General features: G+C 50.5%; 1 protein-coding gene across 1 annotated transcript in view; it reads left to right on the top strand.

Moving 5' to 3' along the window:
• The first annotated feature begins 77 nt into the window (after positions 1-77).
• The window catches only part of CRKL (CRK like proto-oncogene, adaptor protein), a 35,420-nt gene continuing 10,861 nt past the window's right edge, over positions 78-24,636 (top strand). The window contains exons 1-2 of the mRNA XM_027847469.1: positions 78-388; positions 18,465-18,930. Coding sequence (XP_027703270.1) covers positions 78-388; positions 18,465-18,930 — 777 coding nt within the window. The remainder of the gene's footprint in view (positions 389-18,464; positions 18,931-24,636) is intronic.

The raw sequence follows: 24,636 nt of genomic DNA, 5'->3' as shown, positions 1-24,636 counted from the left end.
GGCCCGAGATCGCCCGCGGGCTTCCGTAGCCGGCGCGCGGGCCCGGAGCGGCGGCGGCGGCGGCGGCGGCGGCGGCCATGGCGGCGGCGCGCTTCGACTCGGCCGACCGCTCGGCCTGGTACGTGGGCCCGCTGTCGCGGCAGGAGGCGCAGGGCCGGCTGCAGGGCCAGAGGCACGGCGTCTTCCTGGTGCGCGACTCGTCCACCTGCCCCGGCGACTACGTGCTGTCGGTGTCCGAGAACTCGCGCGTGTCCCACTACATCATCAACTCGCTGCCCAACCGGCGCTTCAAGATCGGCGACCAGGAGTTCGAGCACCTGCCGGCGCTGCTCGAGTTCTACAAGATCCACTACCTGGACACGACCACGCTGCTCGAGCCGGCGCCCAGGTGCGCCGGGGGGCGGGGGGGGGGCGGGGGGGGCCCGGGGGGGGGGGGGGGGGGCCTCGGGCCGCGCTCCCCGCACTGCCGGGCGTCTCCCAGGCGGGCAGATCGCGGCTAAGAAATGCTGGCATTGGCACCCAGATCCCGGTCAGCCGGGTTGATGGGGGCCCCGGGTAAGCGAGCTGGGCACGCTGCTTCCGTGCCGACAGGCGAGAAGGTAGAAAAAGCATTCTTTGGCGAGGCAGAGGCCCGGAGCTACCTGGGGGCGATCGGGGAAGGCCTCTGCTCCCCCTCTAGACCTGGCGACGTAGAATGAGTTTGGACCAGACGACCGCAGTTCTGTCTGGCCCGCTGCTTGTTTTCTGAGTGACCTTGGGTAAGTCGTTCTCCCCAGGGCTCTTTCAGGTAATAAACATGTATTAATCGCCACGCTCTGTACCACACGCTGCTAAGCTGGAGATGCAAAGGGGCGAAATCTAATTGATGAAACGCCAAGCAAACGTGTATGCAGCGTAGGCATTAGAATTAAGCGGAGGGGCAGGCTTCTCGTAGGGGGTAGGATTTTAGCTACAGCTTAAGCCAGGGAGCTCAGTAGTGGAGTGGATCGAGGAGGGAGAGCATTCCAGACTTGGGGGACAGCCAGAAAAAAATCCCCGGAGCCCAGAGATGGATGGTCTTGTTCAGTGGGAAGAATGGGTATTGGGGAATAAGGTGTGAGAATCCTGGAGAGGTCAGAAGGGTCTGGGTTACGAAAGGGCTGTGAGCACCAAACAGCATTTTATGTTTGTCTGAAGTGACTTGAGGCAGGCAGACCCTTTTGGGGGGGCCCCCCACCCCCCAGCAGCTTTGGCGGTAGTCCAGGCCTGAGGTGATGAAAGCCTGTACCAGGGTGGGGGCAGGGTTAGAGGAGAGGAGGGGGCTTGTTCTGAGAGATGCTGCAAAGGTGAACTCTGTAGGCCTTGGCAACAGCTTGGAAATGAGGGGTGAAAAAGAGCGAGGAGTCAAGATGACTCCTGGGTTGGGAGATTGGGGCAGGGAGCAGGGTAGAGGAGAAGGTGATGACTTAAGACATGGTGTCAGCTGTCTACTGGACATCTAGTTCCAGATGTCTGAAAAGCAATTGGAGATGAGAGATTGGGACAGGAAAGGTAGATTTGAGAGTCATCAGTAGAGAGATGGTAATAAAATCCATAGGAGCTGAGGGGCCAGAGCCCTGAGGGACACCTGTTGTTAGAGGTCATGATCTGGAGGAGGATCCAGCAGAAGGAGCAGTCAGAGAGGGAGGGGAGAGGAATGTCCAGAAAAGGAAGAGGGAAAACAATACCAAGGAGACAGTGGTGGACAGTGTCCGAGGCTGCAGAGAGGAGGAGGCCCTTGGATCGGGCATCTAAGAGATGGTTCGTTGGTCCCTTCGGAGAGAGCAGTTTCCATTGAAGGATGAAGGCTGTAAGAAAAGTGAGAGGAGAGAAAGTGGAGGCCCTCAGTGTAGGTGACCTTTTGGAGGAGTGTAGCCTTAGGGACAGAGGGATCCGATGAGGGTTTTTTCCAAGATAATGGAGACAGGGGCATGTCTGTAGGCAGAAGGGAATGGGAGGTTTGAGGAAGGATAAAAAAGGTTTACAGCAGGTATAGAAAGATTGCCTGACAGCAGTGAGGGCCCAGATGAGGTCTCGTTACAAATTATGGTGGATCCAGTCAGAGCAGATGGAAGGATTTTCTTCACCTTCATTCAGCAGCATGGAAGGTGACCGGTGGTGAGATGGATCTTTCCTCTCTCGTAAATGAGGATGTGTCAGACTAGATGACCTCAAGGCTTTTTTTTTTTCCTTCAGTTCTAAATTGGGAGAAACAAGTCTATTTCTTTTTGGAAATTTTGATTTTGGAGAGTGATTGGGAAGTCCTGTGTGTTTGGATATGCTTATCAGGAAGGCTTTTCTGGTGCTCATTTATTGCCTGAGAGTCTGTGATAGGTTTCCCCCACTACCAGTTTTTGGAAATGAAAGAGTGAGTGATTGAAGTAAGGTTTGCAGCTTGGCCACTGACATAATTGCCTGGAGAGCCACACCCTCATTTTACCTAGGTGGAAGGAGGAGTGTGGTTCTCAGCCATTCAGACCAGGGCATTATGGGAGCCAGTTCCAGTCTCCTGGCTCCCTCGTCCAGCGCTCTTTCCACTACCTGGCTTGGCCTCACTCAACATTTCTCTGATTTTTCTTTCTTGAACGTGGGGTAAGGGAAAGAACAGGATTTTGAGGTCATAGAATCGAAGGGGCTGCATAAACGCAAAGGTGCCACTTGGCCTAGGCACCAGGAAGCCTTTTAGGACTAAAGGCTAAGTCTCTTAGCCCTTCCCGGCTGTGAAATGAGGGGGCTTCACTTCCAGGATCCTACTGCCCTCTGTGTCTTCTCTTGGGAGAGGGCTGGGGAGTAAGAGCATTCCTGGAGTATTGTTTGCTAAGTGGTTTTTTGGCCTGGGATGGGGAATGACAAAGTCCTTCCTCATGTGAAGGGACATTTATTCAATCTCCCACCATTCTGATATTTTCTTTGCCGTTATGGCTGGTCCTACTAGGATCTGAGTTATCAGCGAAGTCGGACACTAAGAACACTCTTTAGATTGGGAGTTGGAGACCCCACTATACAATTTATTAACTGTCTGACCAACCAGCAAGCATTTATTCAGTGCCAGGCGTGATGCTGGGGCAGTGAGGAGACCAGATGGTGGGTAGGCAGATGGTACTGTGAATAGAGTGCTGGATTCAGGTCCTGTCTGTGACCCCGGGCCAATCACTTCACGTCTTCTTTGCCTCAGTTACCTCCTCTGAAAAATGAGATTGAGAATACCTACTTCCAAGGGTGGTGCTGAGGACCAAATGAGATAAAAATTGTAAAGGGCTAAGTGCTATTTAAATGTTAGCTACTGTTATTCTCATTTATTTATGTATTTATTTGGCGAGGCATTTAGGGTTAAGTGACTTTCCCAGGGTCACACAGCTAGTAAGTGTTAAGAGTCTGAGGCTGGATTTGAACTCAGGTCCTCCTGACTCCAGGTGTGTGCTGTATCCACTGTGCCACTTAGCTGCCCTGCTATTGTTATTTTTAAAGACCAGATCCCACCTAAGACACTGTGTGACCTTGAGCAAGACAGTTTCCTCATCTGTAAAATGGGGACACCTGACACCTCCCTCCCAGAGCTCTATCAGTACCAGCTTTTTTGGTTGTCCTTGCTAGGGAGATAGCATACAGTTACACAGAGGCTAAAGTGGGGAGGCACTGACGTCCTGGGGGGCTTGGGAAGGGTGACATTTCAGCTGGTCTTGGAAACTTGGGGTTCCAAGAGTCAGGAGTGAGGCGGGGAGAGCATTCTGAGCCTGGGTGGAAGATGAAATGTGGGGCAGGATGACCACTTTGGCAGGAGGAGTAGAGAGTGGGATGGCATCGGCCTGGAAGGAAGGGCCTGAAGACGAGTGACACGACCAGGCCTCTGCAGTGATGGTGTTGGACTCTGTGATTTGTGGCTTTGTAGTTACTTAGTTAAATCGGATTCTGTCTTCCGTCACTCTCCATTGGATCCGCAATTGGAGAATTGCCAAATGATAGTCTATTTCAGTGCAGAAATAAAAATCTGGATTACCTGCCTCTCCCCATGGATTTTGGATTGGTGTCTGCATGAGGAATTTGCTCTGGGCTGGCCTGTCTTGGAAGGCCTTCCCTCTACTACCTTGCTCCAAATGTGCATCGCCTAAAAGAAGAGCAGGGTGGCCAAATGCCGTGGCCTAATTAAATGCTTGTTTCAGAAATTGGGTTTTTTGCACAGGGAGCCTTTTTGGCAAGCCACGTTATGATCAGAATAGAAACGATGTTAATTCCCATTTGTGTAGTGCTTGTCGGCTTTACAAAACCTGTTTTCTTCCCCAAAAACTCAATGTTATGGGGAGAGAACCAAGGCCCAGGTAAGTGACTTGCTCAGGGACACAGCTGGTGGCAGGGGAGCATTCTCATGTAAAAATTAGATTGCCTTGCCTCACTCAGGTGATTAATTTATTAGTTAAAGTGGTTTGTTCTCAGAATCGAAGTTGGGTTCTCAGAGGTGGACTTGTTCATCCAGTCCCCTTCTCATATTAGTCACTGCTGCCCATCTGGTGATGGGGAGCTCACTACCTCTGCATCCTCAGGGCCAGCCATTCCATGCTGGTACAATTCCAGTGGGTTTGGAAAGAAGCTCTTTGTTTCAGGGAGCCTCAGTCTTCCTCCCTGGACATTGTAGTCAATTTCCATTCAGTTCTGCAAACATTTGTCCATGACCTATGATGTCCAAGGAGGGCACAACAAAAAGGAACAGGCCCTGGCCTCTGGGAGCCTTCATTCTACACGGAGAAAGAACATTCACCATGGGGGAGGGGGGAATCAGTTCGGGCCTTAGAAGCTAAGTGAAAGGTGAATGCTCTGTTTAGGGGCAGCTCCTGATAGCCTAGTATCTGTGGACTGGAAGGCTGTGGGGGAGGCAGGAAAGGGAGGTTGGGGCCAGAATGTGGAGGGCTTTGAATGCTGAGCAGAGGAGCTTGGAACTGATCCCAGAGATGATAGGGGGCTGCTCTTTTCCTTCCTCCATCGATCAAGTTCTGGCCTCTGCGGGCCCCTTCCGCTCTTGAAGACGGTTGTCGTCTCTAAAGCTCCTCTTGAGACTTGGGCAGCCCTAGTTTGTTCAGGGAGACTGTAGGATCCCGAGTGGGAGCTGGCTGCCCGTTCCCATTGGATTCATGTTTGCCTGACTCCATACAACCGAATGTTAGCTAGCCCCAGGCAGGCCTGGGGTTGGAGGAGTCTGCTGTGGTAGTTCAGTGTTGTCCCAGAGCTAGAGCCTTGAGCCTGCAAAGAGCTTAGGCCTGGTGCAGGGGAAATGCCCCAGGTTTGATGGGACCCCAGGTGCTGTTGCATCTTTATTTCAAGGCTGATGAAGTAGAATTCTCGGGAGAGCTTGTATTGCTTTGTTCTGCGTGTTTCCTGGATACATGAGTCAAAGAGCTCACATTTGGCTATAGAGCTGTGAAGGCCCCCACCTCCCCCCATGCCATTTTAGTCTTTAAAACCATTGCCTCAATCAGCAACACGATTTTATTAAGGACCTACTGTGTGTGGGAGCTCTGTGCTGGGGGAGTGGGGACAGAGTAAAGAAGAAATGACCCCTGCCCGCCAAATCAGACAAGATGGAGCAGGGTGTAATATGAATGTTTGCTATTACCGCGTGCATTTACAAGGAAATAGAAAATAAACATCATGTGGGGAGAGTACCTTGGGAACTGGGGAGCCAGGAAAGGCTTCTTTTTGAAGGTAGGTGTTTGAGCTGAATTTGAAAGGAAACGAGGAATCCTAAGAAGTGGAGCTCCTTGAGAGGGTCCCCCTCCCCCAGGAGAATAGGGGATGGGAGAGGGAGTGAATTTCAGGCTGGACAGAGAGCAGCGCAGAGGCCAGTCTGCTTAGAACAGGAGGGGGATGAGGTAGAGCACCGTGGAAAAGTTAGGTTCAGCTTTATTGGGAAAGGTTTTAAAGGCCAAAGAAGAGCTGTTGTTCAGTCCTAAAGGCAGTAGGGAGCCATTGGGAGTGAAAGGGTCAGACCTTTGTTGAGCAGCTGAGGGGAGACCAGTGAGGTAAGAGTGCTGGAAGATTCTCAAGAATGATGGCACCCCCTCCAAAAACAGGACGACCCTCTTCCCACTTTAAATCCATGAATGTGTGATCCATCAGCTGGTATTTCTTGGACAGGTTACGATGCTTTGTCTCCACTTTGAACCTGTGCAGAAAGATGCCAAAGGGAAGATGACGCCGTCAGAGTCTGAGAGTTAGAAGACTGTTACTAAGATCAAATTCTGAGACAGCAGAGATGATCAGAACACAAATGTCTGGATAACAGTCATTTCTAAGCAACAGCAGATGGTGTTTACTTCAGGCAAGGCTGGATACAGTGTAATTCCAAGCATAATCTAACAAAAGATGAGGACAGTGGCTTGGAGTTAATGAGATTTCATCTGTATCAGTGTATAAGTAAATCAGTTCCCTGATTAGTGAAGGTATGTTATTATGATTGGGGGGGGCTATTAAGCCCCAAGTGCCGGGCTCTGTGCCTGTGTATCATATACTATGCCTAGATCTTGCCCCATCGAAGGGAGAAGTCTCGTGGTTTTGATAGCTGGGGAACAATGGTAGAAAAGGAGTGAGGTTGTTCTGGAGGTCCCAGTGGCCCACTGACATGCAGACGTTTATTAAGGGCTAGCTGTGTCATGTTAGGCTTTGGATAGTGAATGAGCCTGTCTTGTTCAATGGTATCAATCATTGGACAGCGAGAGAGAAAGGCGTCTTTTTGTGGGAGACACAACTGGAAATGGGGCTAACCTGGGAGACTGAGAGACATACAGTACATTCAAAGTCAGAATGAACTCAATAGGCTGGCTGGGCTGGATCTAAGAGGAGAGTTAAGAGGAGTGAAAATGATTTTCGGGTTGGGTTTTGAAAACTCTTCTGCACCCCTAGAGAGTGGGGTGGGCCTGACTTGGAGAAATGAGTTTGTGGGATGCGCCATTCACGTGCCGTTTAAGGAGAGCCAGAGCTGGCTGTTAGTAGGTCTCATTCAGGGAGACGAGAGGCCGGCTGGATGTTGCTCTTGTGAAATCCCATCTGGCAGGTCTGTCCAGCCGCAAAGGCCTCGAGTGAGGGCCTGCTGACAGTCTCTTGAGGTTGCACACTTGGAGTTATCCTGGGATCCTCACTCCCCCCACCCCCACCCCCCCAGGTGTTGCCGAGGCCTGTTGATTTCACTTTTGTACTATCTCCCGTATGTAGCCCCTTCTCTCCTCTGCCATGGCCCCCATGCTCTGGGGCAGGCCCTCGTCACCTCGTACTTGGAATATGCTGTAGCTGCCCCCTGGGGAGCGGGGGTGGGGGGGGTGTCTGCCTGCCTCAAGTCCATCTCCCCCAAAGGGATTTTCCTAAAGTGCAGTTTCAACCATGTCGTCCCCTACTCAGCAAACCTGGTGGCTCTCTGTGGCCTCTAGGAGCACATGCAACATTCTCAAAGCCCTCCCTAACCTTATCTCATCCTCCCTTTCCCGTCTTCTTACCCCTCCCTCCCCACATTGTCCTCTTCAGGCTGTTCCACGAACAAGACCCTCTACTCTTAGCTTCCAGCATTCTCTCTGGCGTCCTCCAAGCCTGGATCACCCTCCCTCCTCTGCTTCACCTACTGATTCCTCTGGCTTCTTTTGAGTCCCATCTTGTATAGGAAGCCTTCCCTACCCCCCTCTTAATTCCAGTGACTTCCCTCTCAGTTATTTCCTGTTCATCCTGTCTATAGCTGGTTTGTGTGTTTGTTTGCTTATTGTCTCCTCTGTTAGGCTGAGCTTTCCAGGGGGCGGGGGCCGCTGTCCTTAGTTTCTTTGTATCCCCGGACTTAGCGTAGTGCTTGGCATGTAGTAGACACTTAATCAGTGTTTGTTTATTATTAATTAATTGGGTAGAGAAGCTATCAGCTATCACAGCCACTAGCTAGGAAGGTTTTCTGGCTTCAGCGACACCTGAAAGCAGTCGTAAGCCATAGGGGAGTGTGTGGAAGGAAGTGTTGAAATCATCATTCCCGCACGTCAGTCAAGCAGATGTTCAGTACCATGTGCCTAGCACTGTGGTGGGTGGGTAGAGGAATCTTAGTGGGGGGCTCTTGCAGATCCAGGGTTATTCCTCCTGTAAGAGATGGTGTTTGAGTTTCGCCTTAAGAGGTGGAGGTGAGGATCGGTCAGGACCTGTGCAAGGGTTTGGAGGTGGCAAATGAAATACGTGTGAGGGACAGCAAGAAGGCCAGGAAAGAGGAGTAATATGTAACAGGCCTGAAGAGGTAGATTGAAGCCAGGTTGCGATGGAATTTAAATGCCCAACAGTGGATGGAGTTTGATCCTAGAACCTGAGGGGAGCTGCTATTGGAGGTGATGAAGCAGGGAAGTGAGCTTCAGACCCATGCTTTAGGTAAATAAGACCCTTGGGCCCCTTGGGGGAGGGTGGATTGGATAAATTGGCAGAGCAGTAATTAGAAGTCTGTTGCACAGGCCAGATGAGGTGCAGGTGTGCTGTGGAGGGCCTGGTCTGACGGGGTGCCTCTGAGAGTGGAGAAAGGAAACAAAGCAGGGAAGAGGTTTGATAGAGTGGACAGGACTTAGCGACTGAACTGGGAAGAGGGCAGTAGGCTTTGACCTGGGTGTCACAGCTGGGAACACTGAGGCACAGACGTTTGTTGTGTCTGATCTAGGACTCAGCATATCCAGGGGTCTTCCTACAGCACATTAAAACCTTGGGCCAGAAAACTCCCTTAGCTTGTGACTAAAACCCTACCAACATGGCAGAGTGTTTGGAAGAAATGGTGGAAGGAAAGGTGTTTTCAGTGTGGAAGACTGGGCAGGGCATTCTGGGTCGGTAGGAATCTGACAAAAGCCATTTGACTCTTTGATCTTGCTTGAGGGACCTGCCAGAGATGGGTGCTTTTGGTAAATATTTAGTGAGTGATGCTGCTGGGGAGGGGAATGACTGAGTGGACCCATCAGACTTTGGGAGCATGTCTTCATCTCCCCATAGATGTGCGACCTCTGATCTTAGGCAGCTTGGAAGGGAGGGCCCTAAGTCTATGAGCCTGTTAAGTGGATTCAAGTCCAAAGCCCCAGAGAAAACGCGCTCTCGAGGCCCAAAGGAGAAGCCGTGCTTGGGAAGAAGAAAGGGGAGCCCTCTAACTGACGGGGGTCAGCTGGTGCGGGGTCTTGGAAGCTGAAGGTGGAATGTTGTATCTAGGAAAGGGCAGATGCCCCAGGTGTTGGGGAGTCGTGTGGTAGGTGGGAGCAAGATTGTGAAGGGCCCAAGACAGGTGAAGTGACTTCCGAGAACGTCAGGGCTGTGACTAAAACAAGGATGTCCTGATGTAGTCCACTAGCCTGCCCTGCCAAAAGTCCCAGAATTAGTCTGCGGACCTTTACGACTGAACGCCTTCTCAGTCTAAGTAAGACCTAGAAGTGACTGCCAGTTAGGAGGAGATCAGGCTGCTTTTATCTTTTTAAAACTGGGGGTGGCAAACTGGCACTCTGCCTCTTTTTGTGCTGCCCGTGACTGAAGAATGGTTTTTATCATTTTAAATAGGAGAAAATTGTATTTACAAATGTGCTGTGATGTTGTCAGCCTGGATATTCCTTCTTCTCCTTTGGGGCTCTGCCTCAGTTCTCCCACCCTGTCTAGAGGTGGGGAGGGGGGAGCTTTCCTGGCCTCCTCCTGACTTTCCCAGGTGCTGGCAGAGTGCACAGACCATCTGTTCATCTGTTATCCCTGCTTCTGGCCACCTGGCAATCCCATCCTTTCACCTCTTTCTTCTTCCACATTCTGTCTTTGTCATGTGTGACATCTAACACTGTCACCACATTTCCTTTCAGTGCCTGTTGTCTAGGCGATGTCCATTCTCACTTCTTTTGAGACTGTCACATTCCATGCAACAACACAAAAATGTTGGTGTCTTAATAAATGCTCTTCTTTCCTGGGAAAAAATTGGGGGCAAGTAAAAGAAATGATGTTTTCCTATTTGGGCACGTGGTCATTTCTGGCCTTCAAATGTTTGAAGAAATGTTGCCTTACAGAACAAAGATGAGACTATGCTTGGTCTCAAGACAGAGTTGGTTCTAAGGTTAAAAGTCACTTCGAGGGATCTCCTAACAACTGGAGGTGTCCAGGATTGCTGAGGGAGGAAGAAGGAGAGGGTGTCAGTCCCCAAGCTTTCATGGAATGCTTACTCTGTGCCTGCCATGCCACCAAGCTAAGAGTGGGCTACAGGGAAAGGGCGAGGCGTCTCCTGCCCTCACATGGTGTCCACTATGAAAGCTTTAAGGGGAAGGCCTCTTCCCAAGATGGTAATTCAGAGGGAAGTCATGATAGTGAACTCCCTGGCAGCTGGAGGTCTTACATTAGAGACTGGGCAGTTGCTTGGGGGAACGTTAGGAAAACTAATTGTGCTTCAAGGGCTAATGGACTTCCATGGCCTCCAGGAGCCCCTGCTTTGCTCCGGGATTCAAGATTGCAAAAGAGATTTGGATGTCTGTGTCATCATGATGTCTAGTTTTACTTCAGAACTTAGTGCTTCTTTGTCCTTTTTTGGGGGGCGCAATTGGGGTTAAGTGACTTGCCTAGGGGCACACAGCTAGTAAGTGTCAAGTGTTTGGTCTGAGACTGGATTTGAACTCAGGTCATCTTGACTTCAGGGCTGGTGCTCTATCCATTGCACCACCTAGCTGCCCCTTTCTTTGTCCTTTTACACAGAGCCCTAGTTGGGGTCTCATGTCTGTTCATTTGGGCCAAGCTTTCACTTGGAAAGGCTGCCCTGTGCTTGGAGAACCTGCCTCCCCTTCTTAGCCTGGCCTTCTCTCGTCTGAGGTCAGCATGTCAGGGACTGGTCCGGACTCTGAGGAGCTTAGTTCACCCCCTAGGCTATTCGATCTTCAGGAAGAGGTGAGATTGGTAGACCTTGGGGCCTTGGAAGGGATACAGAGTTGGGAACCAATACATTCAGGGATTGGAAGCTTTTCTACGCCTCAAGCCTCGGTTTGTCTGTAACTTCTGCCACTGGCGTCTAGTTCTGTTCCCCGGGCCGCAGAAGCATTCTAAGCCTTGCCTTTTTCCAAGGGACGGCTTGTCACGTACTTGGAGAGTTATCTTGTCTGTCCCCCTCGAAGCCTTTTCTTTTCCAGACTGCACATCCCAGTTCCTTTATCCAATCCTTATGTGGCTGTAATTTTTCTTTCAAACAAAAGTTGCTGCTGTTTGCTGAATGCTGTGCACTGGAGGCAGATGAGATGATGCCCAGTCTGTTCAAGGTCAATACACAAATAGCAATAGGTTGTAACTTTTTTTGAATTCTGATTTCTTTCAATTAATAAGCATTTTTCTTTTCCCTTCCATCTCCCCCTTCCCAGTTAAAACAAGAAAAGCAAAACTTGTAACAAACGTGAATAGTCAAACAAATATCCAAATTGTCTGTGTCCAGGCCAGGTATTGCAGTGGATAGAAGACTCATCTTCCTGAATTCAAATCCAGCCACAGACACTTGTGTCTTTTCAGACAGGAAGTGAGAGCCACTGAAGGTTTTTGAGGGAGTGAGTGGATGTTGGAGGTGCCCTTTGCATTAGGAAGATGACTGACTGCCTTGTGAAGAAGGGCCCGGCCATACGAGAGGCTTCAGAAACAGCCCCCTGCGGGAGCTGCTGGGGCCTGAAATGAGCCAGTAGGATCCGGGCCCTGGGAATGCAGGGGTGCTTGGTGCGTTCAGAGGGGAGAAGGAAGAGCCAGAGTCGCCTGAGGTTCCCGCCTGGGGGCTGGGAGGGTGGCAGGGCCTGGAGGAAATGAGGAAGAACACACCAGGGGGAGATGAAACCAGCTTCTGTTATTTTTATTTTGTTGAGGTTTATCTTCTTTTTTTTGCTACTGCAGTATTTTACATTGACTTATATTTAGTATATGCCTAAATTAAATTAGAAAACTATAATGGATTTTTTTTCAAGTGTATAATTCATGGTTTCTTCAGATTTGGGGGCAGATTTCCCATTGTAGTAACAAAATAGTGAAGTTAATGGTAGCCTGTTAAACTAGAAGGGACCATAGTGGTCAGCACGACCAATCAAGTCCCACAGGAGGAGGCTGTGACTTGTCCAGGGTCATGCCCGAGAGAGGCCGCCGGGGCCTCTGGCTCATTCCATTCATCTCTGAACTCAGGGACCCACAGACCCAGCTCTACCTGGGCACACTCTCGGACATTTTTGCCTCTGTGCTGCTGGTTCTGGCTCTCCCCACTGGGCCCTCTGACGCCATGTTGCTTCTCTAGGCACGTAGTGTGAGACCTGCCTTCCTTTCTGAGGGGCACGTGGAACTGCACGTCCACCCGTTCGCTCCTTTTGAGTCCCGGAGGCCTGGCCCTGGCCGGGCCTCAGCTGTTGGACTCATGCCCTCACAGCTTTAAACTCCTGAGGGGCCGGCAGCGGGGGCTCAGCCAGGGCTTTCTCGCACCAGCCCTGCATGCTGTCTGTGGAGGTGGTTGTACGTGGATCCTGCTCCGTTTCAGCTTGTTGGATGCAACCTGTCTTAGCCTGTCAAGGAATGTCGTCTGGAATGTGCTGACCTGGACAGGAGAGTTTACTGGATATTTAACCTTTTATATACTAGGTTTTTTCTTTTAAGAAAAAGTTATCACTGTCTTTTGTTTTTGTGCCCCCTTTATTTTCAAATGTCCGTCTCTTCTGCCCCTCATAATTAGCTTCCAGTTCTGTGTTCTTCCGGTACCTTTGTCTCAGAGCCTGGTGGTGATGTGCTGAGGTAGATAGGAGTGCGTCATTCCTGTTCTCCCTTTGGTGCCAGCCATGCTAGGTCATGGGCCCTTCCTCTTCTTGCTCAGAGCGAACGTTCCTGAATCAGTGCTGTCTCCCAGGCCCCAGTTGGCCCTGCCTCTGCAGGCTGCGTGACTGTTTTAGCTTCTCTTACCTTCAGTTCAGTAATAGCTCACAATTTCCACTCACGTTCTCACGTTCACCCTGTTAGATATTATAATCCCCTTTTCACAGAGGCAGTTGAGGGTCAGCAAGATGAGGCCCCAACCCACCTGCCTCTTGAGAGGGTCGAGCTGTGATTTGAACCTAGGTCATCTAACCTTGAGTTCAGAACCCTTGGCACATGGCCTATGTGCTCGGGACTGTGGGATTTGCAGCAGGGGATGGACACAAAAATGAGGGCGGGGAGACAAGTGCCTGAGAAGGATCCGGAGTGCCATCAGAGGGAGGAAAGAAAGGAGAGACAGAGGAAGGCGGATGGGTGGGCTTCAGCACAGCGGAAGATCTGCGTTGGGAGAGGACATTTCTTTTTGAAATGTTATTTATTTTTACTCTCAGCCTCAGAATACCTGAGTTTAAATTAAACCTCAGACATTTCTTAGCTATGTGACCCTGAATAAGTCACCTTAAAAAAAAAAAACCCAAACCTGTTTGCCTTGGTTTCCCCACCTGTTAAAATGGGGATAATCACAGCATCTACCTCAGGGTTGTTGTGAGGATCAGGTGAGATCGTAATTGTAAAGCGCCTTGCAGAGTCCCTGGCACATAGTAGGTGCTATATAAATGGTATAAATGTTAGTAACCTCTACATAAAACGGATGTTTCTATGTACATAGAACTGAGCAGGAGGTATCTGCAAATTTCTTCTGTACCACTTGCTTTTCAAATATGTAGTAACTTCAGCATGCAGTTTTCAAAGCTGTCATGCTTCTGTGTTTTCTGGCCTTCTCTGTTTCTCTGGGGCACCTTTCTTTTTTTTTTTTTTTTTTTAAGATGCCTCCAAAAACCATTTTTCTGTCCTTTTGATGGGAGGGCCTCCCTATCCCTGTCCTTTTCTTTCCTCACCTTTCCTACCTTCCATCCCCATTGGGGGGATAACAAAGCCCCTGTAACAGTCTGTATCCTGACATTGGCTGTGTCCCAGATTGCATGTGTCATTCTGCCCCTTGAGTCCAGGCCCTCTGTCCATTGGGGTGGGTAGCAGGCTCTAGGATGGTGGTTGGCCATGGCTGCGATGGAGGTTTCACGTCTTTCACATTGGTTTTTCTTTGTGATGCCCTTGTGTGACTCGTTCTTGGGCTCTGAGGCCTGCTGCGAGGCTCCCTGTGCAGTGTGTGTGAGACTTTGTTGGGGCCTCCCAGCTTGGCAGCTAAGTGCTACTGGCAGAGGGCCTCACGGGCAGAGTTTGAATCCACATCTCTCCTGAGTCAGAGTCTAAGTTTAATGAGAAGCCCCTGAAGGCTTTTGGATAGAGATGCCCTATCATAGCCCCTTATTCTTTCTCTGCTGTCTCTTCCCTCACACTCCCCTCACTTCTTTTCTCTCCTCTCTACATTCTATTAATTCTTTGCCTTGTCCAGCTTGGAAAACATTCCGACACTAACCTTGTGGCCTTGGCCAAGTCCAGCATTCTCTGGCCCTTGGAGTTGGCCATGTGTGAAGTGAGGGGCTGACCTACGCCCTTCTTTACCTTTTGTGGGGGCCTGGACGGTCTGTGGACGCCTCAGAATAATGTTTTTAGATGCATAAAGTACAGAAGATTGCAAAGGAAACCAGTTCTATTGAAGTGCAGTCATCAGAATACTTTTACAAGCTCACAGCCTGTTGTCCTGTTAAGAACCTGGATCTTCCAACCTGTGTTTCCGCCAGGCTTGAAAAGACTGGCCTTTTATGGATTGGCCAGCAGCTCTTTTCTGGTCAGTGAAATAACCCATCCTGATTCTGTGGGTAGAAGTCTTTTTGTTTGTTTGTTTATGTTTGCTTTATTTATTTATTTTTTTATTTTTGGTGAGGCAGTCAGGGTTAAGTGACTTGCCCAAGGTCACACAGCTAGTACATGGTCAGGTGTTTGGTCTGAGGCCGGATTTGAACTCAGGTCTTCCTGACTTCAGGGCCGGTGCTTTATCCACTGCACCACCTAGCTGCCCCTGAATTTCTGTCTTCTCAGTTGTTTTTGTCTGTCACCCCTTAAGGTACCACATTGTGGACTGCATTGACCTTCCTCCCTCCTCCACCTTCCCTTCTCAGCCTTTGGAACTGTTACAAGCACTTGAGGAAGCCGGAAGGCTGGGGTCCAGATAGTTTTGTTCTTAAAACCCAGCTGCTGGCCTCTGACAGCGGCAAGGGAGGCCATTCTGCCCAAAGGAGATAATAACTGTAGTCCCTTCTCCTCCCATGTGTTATACTGAAACATTTCAGCCGCTTCTCATTGGCTAGATCACTCGTGTTTCTGTTGTAATATTTTAAATCCTTCTAAAAACATAGAATCATACTCTCCCAAGCATGACTAAGAGTCTTAGATGTTTCAGTGTCTTCACAGCCCTGGAAGGATGGATGGATGGATGGATGGATGGATGGATGGATGGATGGATGGATGGATGGATGTGGGACTTGTCAGCAGGCCCAGTGGCCCCTTTTTGTCTTGATCTGTTGTGTAAGATCAGGCTGGCCTGTGTTTGGTCCCATTTGCACCGACATCTACTCAGTGGCCTACTTAAAGCCTGGCCTAATTAAAAGTTTTAAAATAGGGCTTTCTAAAGAAGGACTTGACAGTGTTGACAGTTGGATTGTAATTAATCTGGTGACGAAGTCAAAAATAATGGATCCAGTTTTCATTTTTAGCCCCATTTGAAATTGGGAAGTTAGTGTTTGAACAGAAAGGTCTTGAAGTTTCAGTGGAGTTAATGTTTGGCTCTTTAAGAGGCTGCCTGAGGCTTTCTGCGGTTCTAGTCTGTGTCCCTGTCCAGTCCAGTCCCTTCCCTTCACCGTCTCTTTTCCCACCACGTTGTGGTATGGCCTTAGAGTGGAAAGAAGTCTCTGCTTTGCCCCCACTCAGTTCTTCCCACCTGTAAAATGGGGTTAATAGAATCTTGAGAAGGAGCCTGGGGTCCAAGCCCTCTCTCTGGACTTGTGTCTGCTGTAAAGCATTTTGTAAATAGAAACTTTCTCCTGACTTGTTTTGTTTGAAAGATGTTCCCTAATTGAATCTGCCTGGGCGTGACTCCAAAATGGACTGAACTAATCCTGGCTTATACTTTGTAGGGAGAATATTCTCGGGGGTTCATATTCACAAAGTACTTTGTGCCCCAGAGGTTGAGATTCTAATCCTGGGTCCCATCATTCACCCAGGCACTGGGCCTTCTGTTTGCTTGGCAGATACAGGAAGGCGTGGCCTTGGTTTGATTGGAGGCTTTCTAAAGAGAGCCTCTAAATCTGGGGCCCAGGGATGCCAGGGGGGCCCTTGGGGGGATTTCGGGAATCCTAGCGGTGTTTGGTTTTCCTTAACCTCTACCCAATTTGCTGGGGGGGGGGGGGGGGGGGGGGGGCATCCTTAGGCTTTGCCAGATTGTTAGAGGCAATCCATTGCATGAAAAGGGCAAAGAAGCACCATGGACAGAAATGTGCCTTGTCCAGGTAGATTTCCACTGTCCCTTATGGTCTGTTGTCTGTCTATGAAAAGGGAATCGAAAGTGAAAGCAGAGCCTCAGGAGGGGGGTTGGGCGGGGCGGGGCGGTCTGTCCTTTGGTAGGTGAGAAGCTGAGGCAGCTCCCTTATACTGACAGGAGAGTGCAAGATGAGCTACGGACATTTGGAGGAAAGAGTGGGAGTCACAGCCCAGCTTGGCCTCTGGTCACTTAGTTGGCCTAAGGGGGGAGGGACCTCGGCTCTCCAGCCTCGGCGTTGTCCCCTTCTGCAAAATGAGGAAATGGAGATTCTCTTTGAATGCCTGTCCACTCTCAGGTCCTGATTCTGTGAAAAATGTGCCTTCCAGGGGGGCGGCTCAGGGGTCCGACTTCCAGGGGGGTGGCTCAGAGGTCCAGCGTCTAGGGAGGTGGCTGGAGGGTCAAGTACAGCCTGTGAACTGGTCTGCCCACAGCAGCGATTTCCTCACTTCACAGCTCTGCAGAAACACCCAGAGGAAGTAGCTCCCACCGCAGTGGTCCCCTGGCTGGCCCTTCTGTTAGCACATCCTGCCCCTTCTCTGTATGAAATGGACCTCATTTACCTTCCTCCGCGCTTTGTCACCCCCACATCCCTCAGGCCCCATTTACCATCCATTCATCCTTTGAGGCCTCTCCTGCCTGGCATAATCCATCTTGGTGTCTCCCCTCTTGGAGCCTGCACTTTCATTCTGCAAGAGCTTCCTAATGAACTCTTTCATATATCTGACAGATACCCAGGAAGTAGACCAGAAATAACGGTGTTTGAAAACTGGCTTCCTGTTCTCCGTGGGCTGTAGGGTGTACAGAGGGGGCACTGAGGATGGCGAAGGATCTCGAGTTCTGCCGTGTGGGGATTGGTGAAAGAACTGGGAATGCGTTGCCTGGACGAGAGAAAACTCCTTGGGAAAGGAGCCTGTCATGTGGAGGAGGGACCGGGCTCGTTCTCTTTGACTTGGGAGGGCAGGGAGGGGAACAGAGGCACATTTAGACCTAATTTTCTAACAATTAGAGCTGTCCAGAAATGGAATAGTCACCTTCTGCCTTCATGGGAGGGCCTCTGAGATCCCTTTCAGTTCTTGGTATTCTGCGCTTGGGGGAAATTATACAAGCTTTCGTTGTTACATTCAGATGAAGAATGCTACCTCATATTTGTATAGCACTTCCTAAGTTAGAGACATCATCTCATTTGATTCTTACAACATCCTTGGAAAGTAGGTAAATCAGAAACCATGCCCCCATTTTAGGGCCACGAAAATGCAGGGCCAGAAAGTCAGTGACTTAGCGAGATCCCACATAGCTAGTAAATGGCACCCAGCATGTGAACCCAGGTCTTCCAGTAATAGCAGTAATAATAGCTAACATTTATATAGGGCTTACCATGTGCCCGGCACTGTGCTAAGCACTTTACAAACATCTTGTTCGATCCTTACACCAACCCTGGAAGGTAGATGCTGTTATTGAACCCATTTTACAGATGAGGAAACGAGGCAGAAGGGTAAAGTGACTTGCCCAGGATCACATAGCTGCTAAGTGTCTAAGGCCAGATTTGAACTCAGGTCTTCCTGATTCCAAGTCCGGAAGGCATAGGTGTTGAGAACTGTACCATTGCCATCAAACCTTATCAGGAAGTCTAGTAAAGTCTGCCTCTTCTTCCAGGAAAGGGTGTGTGTGTGCATGTGTGTGTGTGTGTGTGTGCGCGTGTGCGTGTGTGTGTGTGTGCGCGCGCGTTTGTGTGTATTTAGTGCGCTTCAGAGGTAGGAAGTTACTTCATTTGGACAGACCTGTGTTGATTCACATTTTAAGTGTCAAGGTCAAGGTTCTTCTTGAAGGGGAAGCCTGGTGTTGAGGTGTCACAGAGAGAGTTCAGGTCTTGGAGCCTGGATACCCGGGACAAAAAAGCTTCCTGGCTTTGTGACCTTGGATGAATCATCTCACCTCTCCGAGCCTCAGTTTCTCCACATGAATTTCAGTTGTTAATAGCAGTGTTTCTTATTTAAAATCATACTCAATTCTGATTTGTTTTGTTTTGTTTTAGGTATCCAAGCCCACCTATGGGCTCTGCCTCAGCACCCAACCTGCCTCCTGCAGAAGAAAGTGTGGAGTATGTGCGGACTCTGTATGAATTTTCTGGAAACGACCCTGAAGATCTGGCTTTTAAGAAGGGTGAGGTCTTGGCCATTGTCGAGAAACCCGAGGAGCAGTGGTGGAGCGCACGCAACAAGGATGGGCAGGTTGGGATGATTCCTGTGCCTTATGTAGAGAAGCTGGTGAGATCTTCCCCTCACGGCAAGCACGGAAATCGGAATTCCAACAGTTATGGGATCCCCGAACCTGCTCATGCCTACGCCCAGCCTCAGACAGCAAATCCTCTCCCTGCGGTCTCCAGCCCTCCAGGGGCAGTGATGAGCCCCCCGCCCTCCACCCAGAACGGACCTGTCTTTGCAAAAGCGATTCAGAAGAGAGTCCCCTGTGCTTATGACAAGACTGCCTTGGCCTTGGAGGTAAGTGACCATGCTCAGAGCGTAGGGGTGGGTGTGCGTGCGAGTGCGCTGTCGGGAACCAAATATACCCACCATTCACCTTTCCTTCCTTCTCCCACATTCTTGGTCTCCTTGATTGAATCTGTGGGAAATTTTCATGACTTCGTATGATATTCTTGGGAGCAAACTAGGGACAAATCTTTTTCTTGACATTTTGATAAAAGCACACCAGGGCAATAGAGGAAGAGGCAGGACCGTGTGACCTTGGGGAAGTCACTCGCTTAAGGTCTCGGGGCATTGGCATCCTCCTCTGAATAGAGAATGGAGCTTTGACCTACCAAATGGTCCAAGTAAGAGCTGAGCTTAAATCAGCCGAGTAGGTGCTGTGCTCCAGGTTGGTAGCATTACTGCTGGGTCAGAAGTTGCCTTATTTGCCACAGGAGGGTGGAGGACTACTTAGTAGAGAAGAGAGGATCAGGGAAGGCCTGGTAACATCTGGGGCCAGTTAAGGGAAGCCCTTCCTGAGCATGACCTCCCACCCAGGCACCAAGCCGGAAAAAGACTAGACTGAGTGTAGCCTGGTGGAGCCCCACGAGTTACTGATCTAGGGCCTGGAGACTGATGGGACCGGCTCCCAGCCAGGAAGGAGGCCAGTTGGTGGTGGAGTCCACTAGTCATAACTGACCACAGAACGTGCGAGGCTTTCGTTGGTGAAGGGAGTTCCACATCCAGTGTGGACCTGACACTTAGTCTCCCAGGGAGTGGTTTAGGCCCTGGAGGTGTTTGACTCGACTTGTCCAGGGTCACACGGCCACTGGCAGAGGCAGGGCTGACCCCAAGGACAGCTCATTCCATTTTGCCGTAAGGACTGTCTGTAAAGTTACTTTTAAGGCTTCTTTGTAATTGTATCTTTCTTAGCTTCGCCTCCTTTCCCTGTAATACTAGCACAAGGAGCCTATTAACTCGAAAGGAGACAAGGTGAGACACTGAGGAACTGTTGTGCTTGGGCCTGGAAGGAAAGAGGCTTGGAGGCTTGGATGGAAGAGGATGGGGGGAGCAGGTGGGGCCTCCCCTCCCTGGGCCCCCACCCACATCTTCAGGTGGGAGCTCAGAGGCCCTCGTCACTGTCTGCACCTGAGTCGCCTCCGAATCCAGTCCCGAGAGAGAGCCTGGGGGGAGCAGAGGGCACCTCAGCATCTACACCAGTATGGCTGGGATCGAGCAAATAGAATGACAGTAAATTGCATTAAGAGAACAAATAGTCCTCCTGTGAGGTGTCGGCTGTCAGTGTTGAAGTGAGCCTTGTGGACTGCTTCTCCTTACCTGCTGTTGATTTTACAGAATTGTGGCAGAACGACATCTCTGCTTGCTTCAAAAGAGAGAGCAGGGACACTCTTTCGATGCTCTTGGGAGGGATGCAATTAGGCTACCAGGAAGTGAGGAGGCAAGTAGGGCAGGGCGTGCCTCGGCACCTTTGACAATGCCCAAATTATAGTGGCTCAGGGGACTGTTCTGAAAATGACTTGAAAAACTGCATGGTGGGTTAGTTTTCAAGAAGCCGGATAGGCAAAGACAGCAGCTCTTGGGATGTGGTCTGCTCAGGCTGTTTGCGGGAGTGTCTCTGGCCTGGCCCTGGCCAGATGCCCCTGAGCAGGCCGAGAATGGCTCTGCAGGCGCAGCTCTAGAGAAACACTGATCAAGGAGGGGAGACCGAGGGCTGAGTTTTAGAACTAGAGATCATTGTCATCATCGTCAACTTCTGACAGTAAAATGCTGTCCCGCGTGGGATGGTGGAAGATTTCAGGGGCCTGGGAGCTAGTCTGGGTTTACTAGCAGTAGGAGAGGAGAGATCCTGCCCCGAGCCACCCACTGCTGGCCTGGGAGGAGCCAGGGTTCTAGCTGCAACCTCAGGTTCTGGGGGGGAATCTCTCTCCCCCATGCCAGGGCACTGGGTCAAGGTGGATAGATCCATTGTACAGCAGGAAGAAGTGAGAGCCAACTCAGGAAATTACTCGTCTTGGTGGCCCAAGCAGTTCCCTAGAACGATAACGGCTGGCTGACATTTATGTTGCACTTTACAAGTATCATCTCACTCTGTCCTCTCAATGACTCTATTATTACCTACATTGTTCTTTAGTTGTTTTCGGTTGTGCCTGACTCTTCCTGACCCTATTTGGGGTTTTCTTGGTGGACTTACTGGAGTGGTTTGCCATTTCCTTCTCCAGCTTATTTTACAGATGAGGAAACTGAGGTAAACAGGGTTAAGTGACTTGCCCAGGGTCACATAGCTGCTAAGTATCTGAGGCTGGATTTGAACTTGGGTCTTGTAGCTCCAAGCCCCTCATTCTATCCACAGTGCCACCTAGCATGCCTCAACAATTTACAGATGAAGAAACTGAAGCAGGCAGAGTTTCAGTGCTCTGCCGAGGGCCACCCACCTGGGAAAGATCTGAGGTTGGACTTGAATCCAGCACCCACTCCATCCACTTACCACCAGCTGCCTCTCAGACCACAAGCTGCAGGGCAGGAGCTGATGATGAGCATTGGGGGAGGAAGCCGTGTCCCTGCGAGTTCAGCGCAGAAACCAGTCTGGGCCCAAAAACCCTTGTTTTTTTTTTTAATCAGAAGTGATTGGGTTGCCTTAGTCCTTGAGAAGCTAACTTTCTGCCCTCAGGTGAGACGAATGAGGAGAAGCATTTTTTCAGACTTAGGTGGAGTGCCTCTGAGGCATTAGCAGGAGGCAGGAGGTGCCTGTGCCATTGGATCATTTGGTTTTGTTGAGCTGAGATGCCATCAGCGCACATGCCGGGCCCATGCTGGCGCGTCCCTGTGGAGTCCTTCAGAGGCGATGGGCCCTCCAGGTCATGCCCCTCATCATCGGAGGGTATGACTAGCTCACCTCTCTCTCTCTTCAGTGGATTCTTTTATTCCACTCAGTAGAATCATGGAGTTGGGAGGGACCTGCAGGCTGACCATGTGTGGCCTCTTAGCTGCCCGTACAGCAGAGGATCTGCCCAGCTTCAGCTTGACCATACAGGTGATGCCAAGTGGTCTCATGCTCAAGGAATGTTTTCTTTGCCTGAAGCCTAAACCTGGCCCTCTGTAGCCTCTTCATTGCTCCTGGTTCTCTACTTTGGGCCAGAGGGGAGCCTAATTCCATCAGCCAAAAGCCTGCCCCAGGAGAGACCTCTCCCCCCTTCCTTCCTTCAGCTGGTCCTCATGGCATGGTCATCTTCCCTGTCCTGTCCTGGCTCTTGTCTGACTTCTCTGGACACTTCTACCTGATCATGGTATTCTCGAGGTGGTCTGAGGAGAGAATGGCAGGGCTGTCACTCCCCTTATTTGGCGAATTTGCAGGCCACTGAAAAACCTAGGACTTTATAACAATTATTTACCTGTGCTGTCCCCCAAACTGTTTGTTTCTGTTCCGTTTTTTATAAAGCACACGGGGAAAACTCAGCTGGCCAACATAAACTAGCTGCTGTGTGACGGGGTCCTTTTGTTTAACTTTGCCTCAAAGGATCATGGAAATGTCCCCTGTTTACAGTTAATTGTCTCTGTCAGTGCTATTGGCTAGTGATGGAGGCTGCCCAAAGCGGTACCTGAGGTTCCCACAGTGACTTAGAAAACCACATATTAACGTTATCTATGTTCTGTTGTATTTTTATTTTGTTAAATATTTTCCCACTCATATTTTAATCTGGTTCAGACCTCCCTGTGGGGGACACCTCTGCTGTGTGCTGTCCCACTTCATGATTTTCAAAGATTCCACGTGGCCCCATTAGCTCATCTGTCCCAAATACAGCAAGTGAGGAGAAGGCAGGCCAACTGAGGTAACTGCAGTTTCCTGCTGTGCATCGTTTCCATCCAGAAACTTGTGCCTTTGAGATCCTACCTCCCACTCCTTTCCCCCCACCCCCAAACAAGCTTTTATTAGAGACTCGTAATTCTCCATCCACATAGACAGAGATCTGAAAGGGACAAGGAGTACAGGAATGCCTTGGAGATTCCGAACTGCCCTAGAATTACAACTGGCCCCCTCTGTCTCGAGGCACCCCAGTAGCTAGCGTACCAGCCCATCCATGACACGAGCCCCGCGGGCATGTGCAGGTGTCTTCAGATGGAGTCTCTCTGGAAGTGTAGGCCAGCTTTCTGGGAGTGAGAAGTGGCCTTGGCCTTGCCCTTGAGTTCTCTGACCACAGGCTCAGAGGCCTGCTCTTGGTCCCCATGACACTTTTTTGGGCTCGATGTCACAGTTCCAGGTGATGACCCCCGTCTGTTATCCTGCCACTTCCCTTCTGCCCTCTGGTGCGAACTCCCCGGCAGCTTAATTTGGTCTCTTCCAAGACGACTGTGTCCCTTTGTCTTCTGCAGTTGATCCTTCGTTGGTGACCCCGACGCCTGATCATGCCCATTGTGACTTCCTCCCAGAGCCTTGTCTGTAGCCCATCTCCATCGCCACGCTTTGTACAGAATTGCGCTATTGAAAGCCATGGAAAGAACGTGTGGGCATGCTGATCTGACCCATCTGCAGGACTTCCGGTCTGTGGCTCCTGGACTGACCCAGCTAGTGCCCATTCAGCTGTGGGCAGGGTGGGGCCTCGGCAGGGTTCTGGAGTGCAGAACGTCCCCTGTGGAGAGGATTGTGTTGTGAGGGAGGACTGTTGGATTCGCTTTGACCTTCATACCCTTGGCCAGTACCTAAGGTGAAACACATGCGTGTTTGGGGTAACGTTGGTCCTTAAGTGAGTCTTGAGTCAGTGAGGGCTATGGTAAGATTTTTATTTACTCGTTTGTAGTCTGTAGAGAAACAGCTGGAAGCTGGGTCATTTCAAGTTTTTCTGTTCAGTCTTATTCATGGATTCTCGTGACCTCTTCAGAATGCCTCTGAGAAGGGTCATGTGACTACACCCTCTGGCCTGGCAGGAGACCTGGATTCTAGTCCTGGCTCGGCCTCAGGCTGCTCTGTGATGTGGGCAGCCTCGGGGTATAGTAACATGAGCTCTGGGTTCGAATCCCAGCTCTGCCACCCAGAGAACCTTGGTGTAGGTCCTGTAGGACTCGGGTCCCTCATCTGTGAGACAAGTGAGGAAATCCTTGGCATTCCTCACCTCAATTCAAGTTAGCGAGCTTTGATTATGGCTCCTGAAGATGGAAGAGTCCCTGCTGTCAGGCAGTGTAGATGAGGTACCAGACTGGGAAAATAGTGGAGGCAGAGTACCCCAAGGGGTGGAGAAGGGAGTTGGGAAAGACTCCTGGGAGTGAGGAAGTGATGAAAACAAGCAGTCCAAGAAGGGTGCTCTCTTGAGGCCCCCTGTTCTGTGTGGGCTCTTGGGACAATGTGCAGACAGGGGGTCTTGGTTCTCCCACGCCCTGCCTGCGCCCCTGTGGCGGCATCAGACAGAGGCCTTTCTGTGGGCTCTGGGATGGTCATGTTGTATGGCTCAGTGCATAAGAAGCATGTAGTCGCTGGAGGCCCAAGTGTTAGGGGCTGGGCCCCAGGGCCGCCTGCCTTCCGAGGCTTCCTTTAGCCTGACCAGTTGGTCTTCAGTCTAGTAACGTTAATTCACATTTCTGTAAGCCTTTCACGTGGGCTCACAGCATGTTTTCCTTGTAACAGCCATGCAGAGGGCCGAGCGGTGTTTTTGGCTCCCTTGGGTTTTGCTTTCGGTTCCAGGAAGTGAATAACAGCTCACTTCTAGAGCCCTGTAGGGTTCACAGAGGACT

The sequence above is a fragment of the Vombatus ursinus genome, unplaced genomic scaffold, assembly GCF_900497805.2.
Source record: "Vombatus ursinus unplaced genomic scaffold, bare-nosed wombat genome assembly UNPS02015411.1, whole genome shotgun sequence".
Classification (NCBI taxonomy): Eukaryota; Metazoa; Chordata; class Mammalia; order Diprotodontia; family Vombatidae; genus Vombatus; species Vombatus ursinus.
This window is presented reverse-complemented; position numbering and strand designations above follow the sequence as displayed.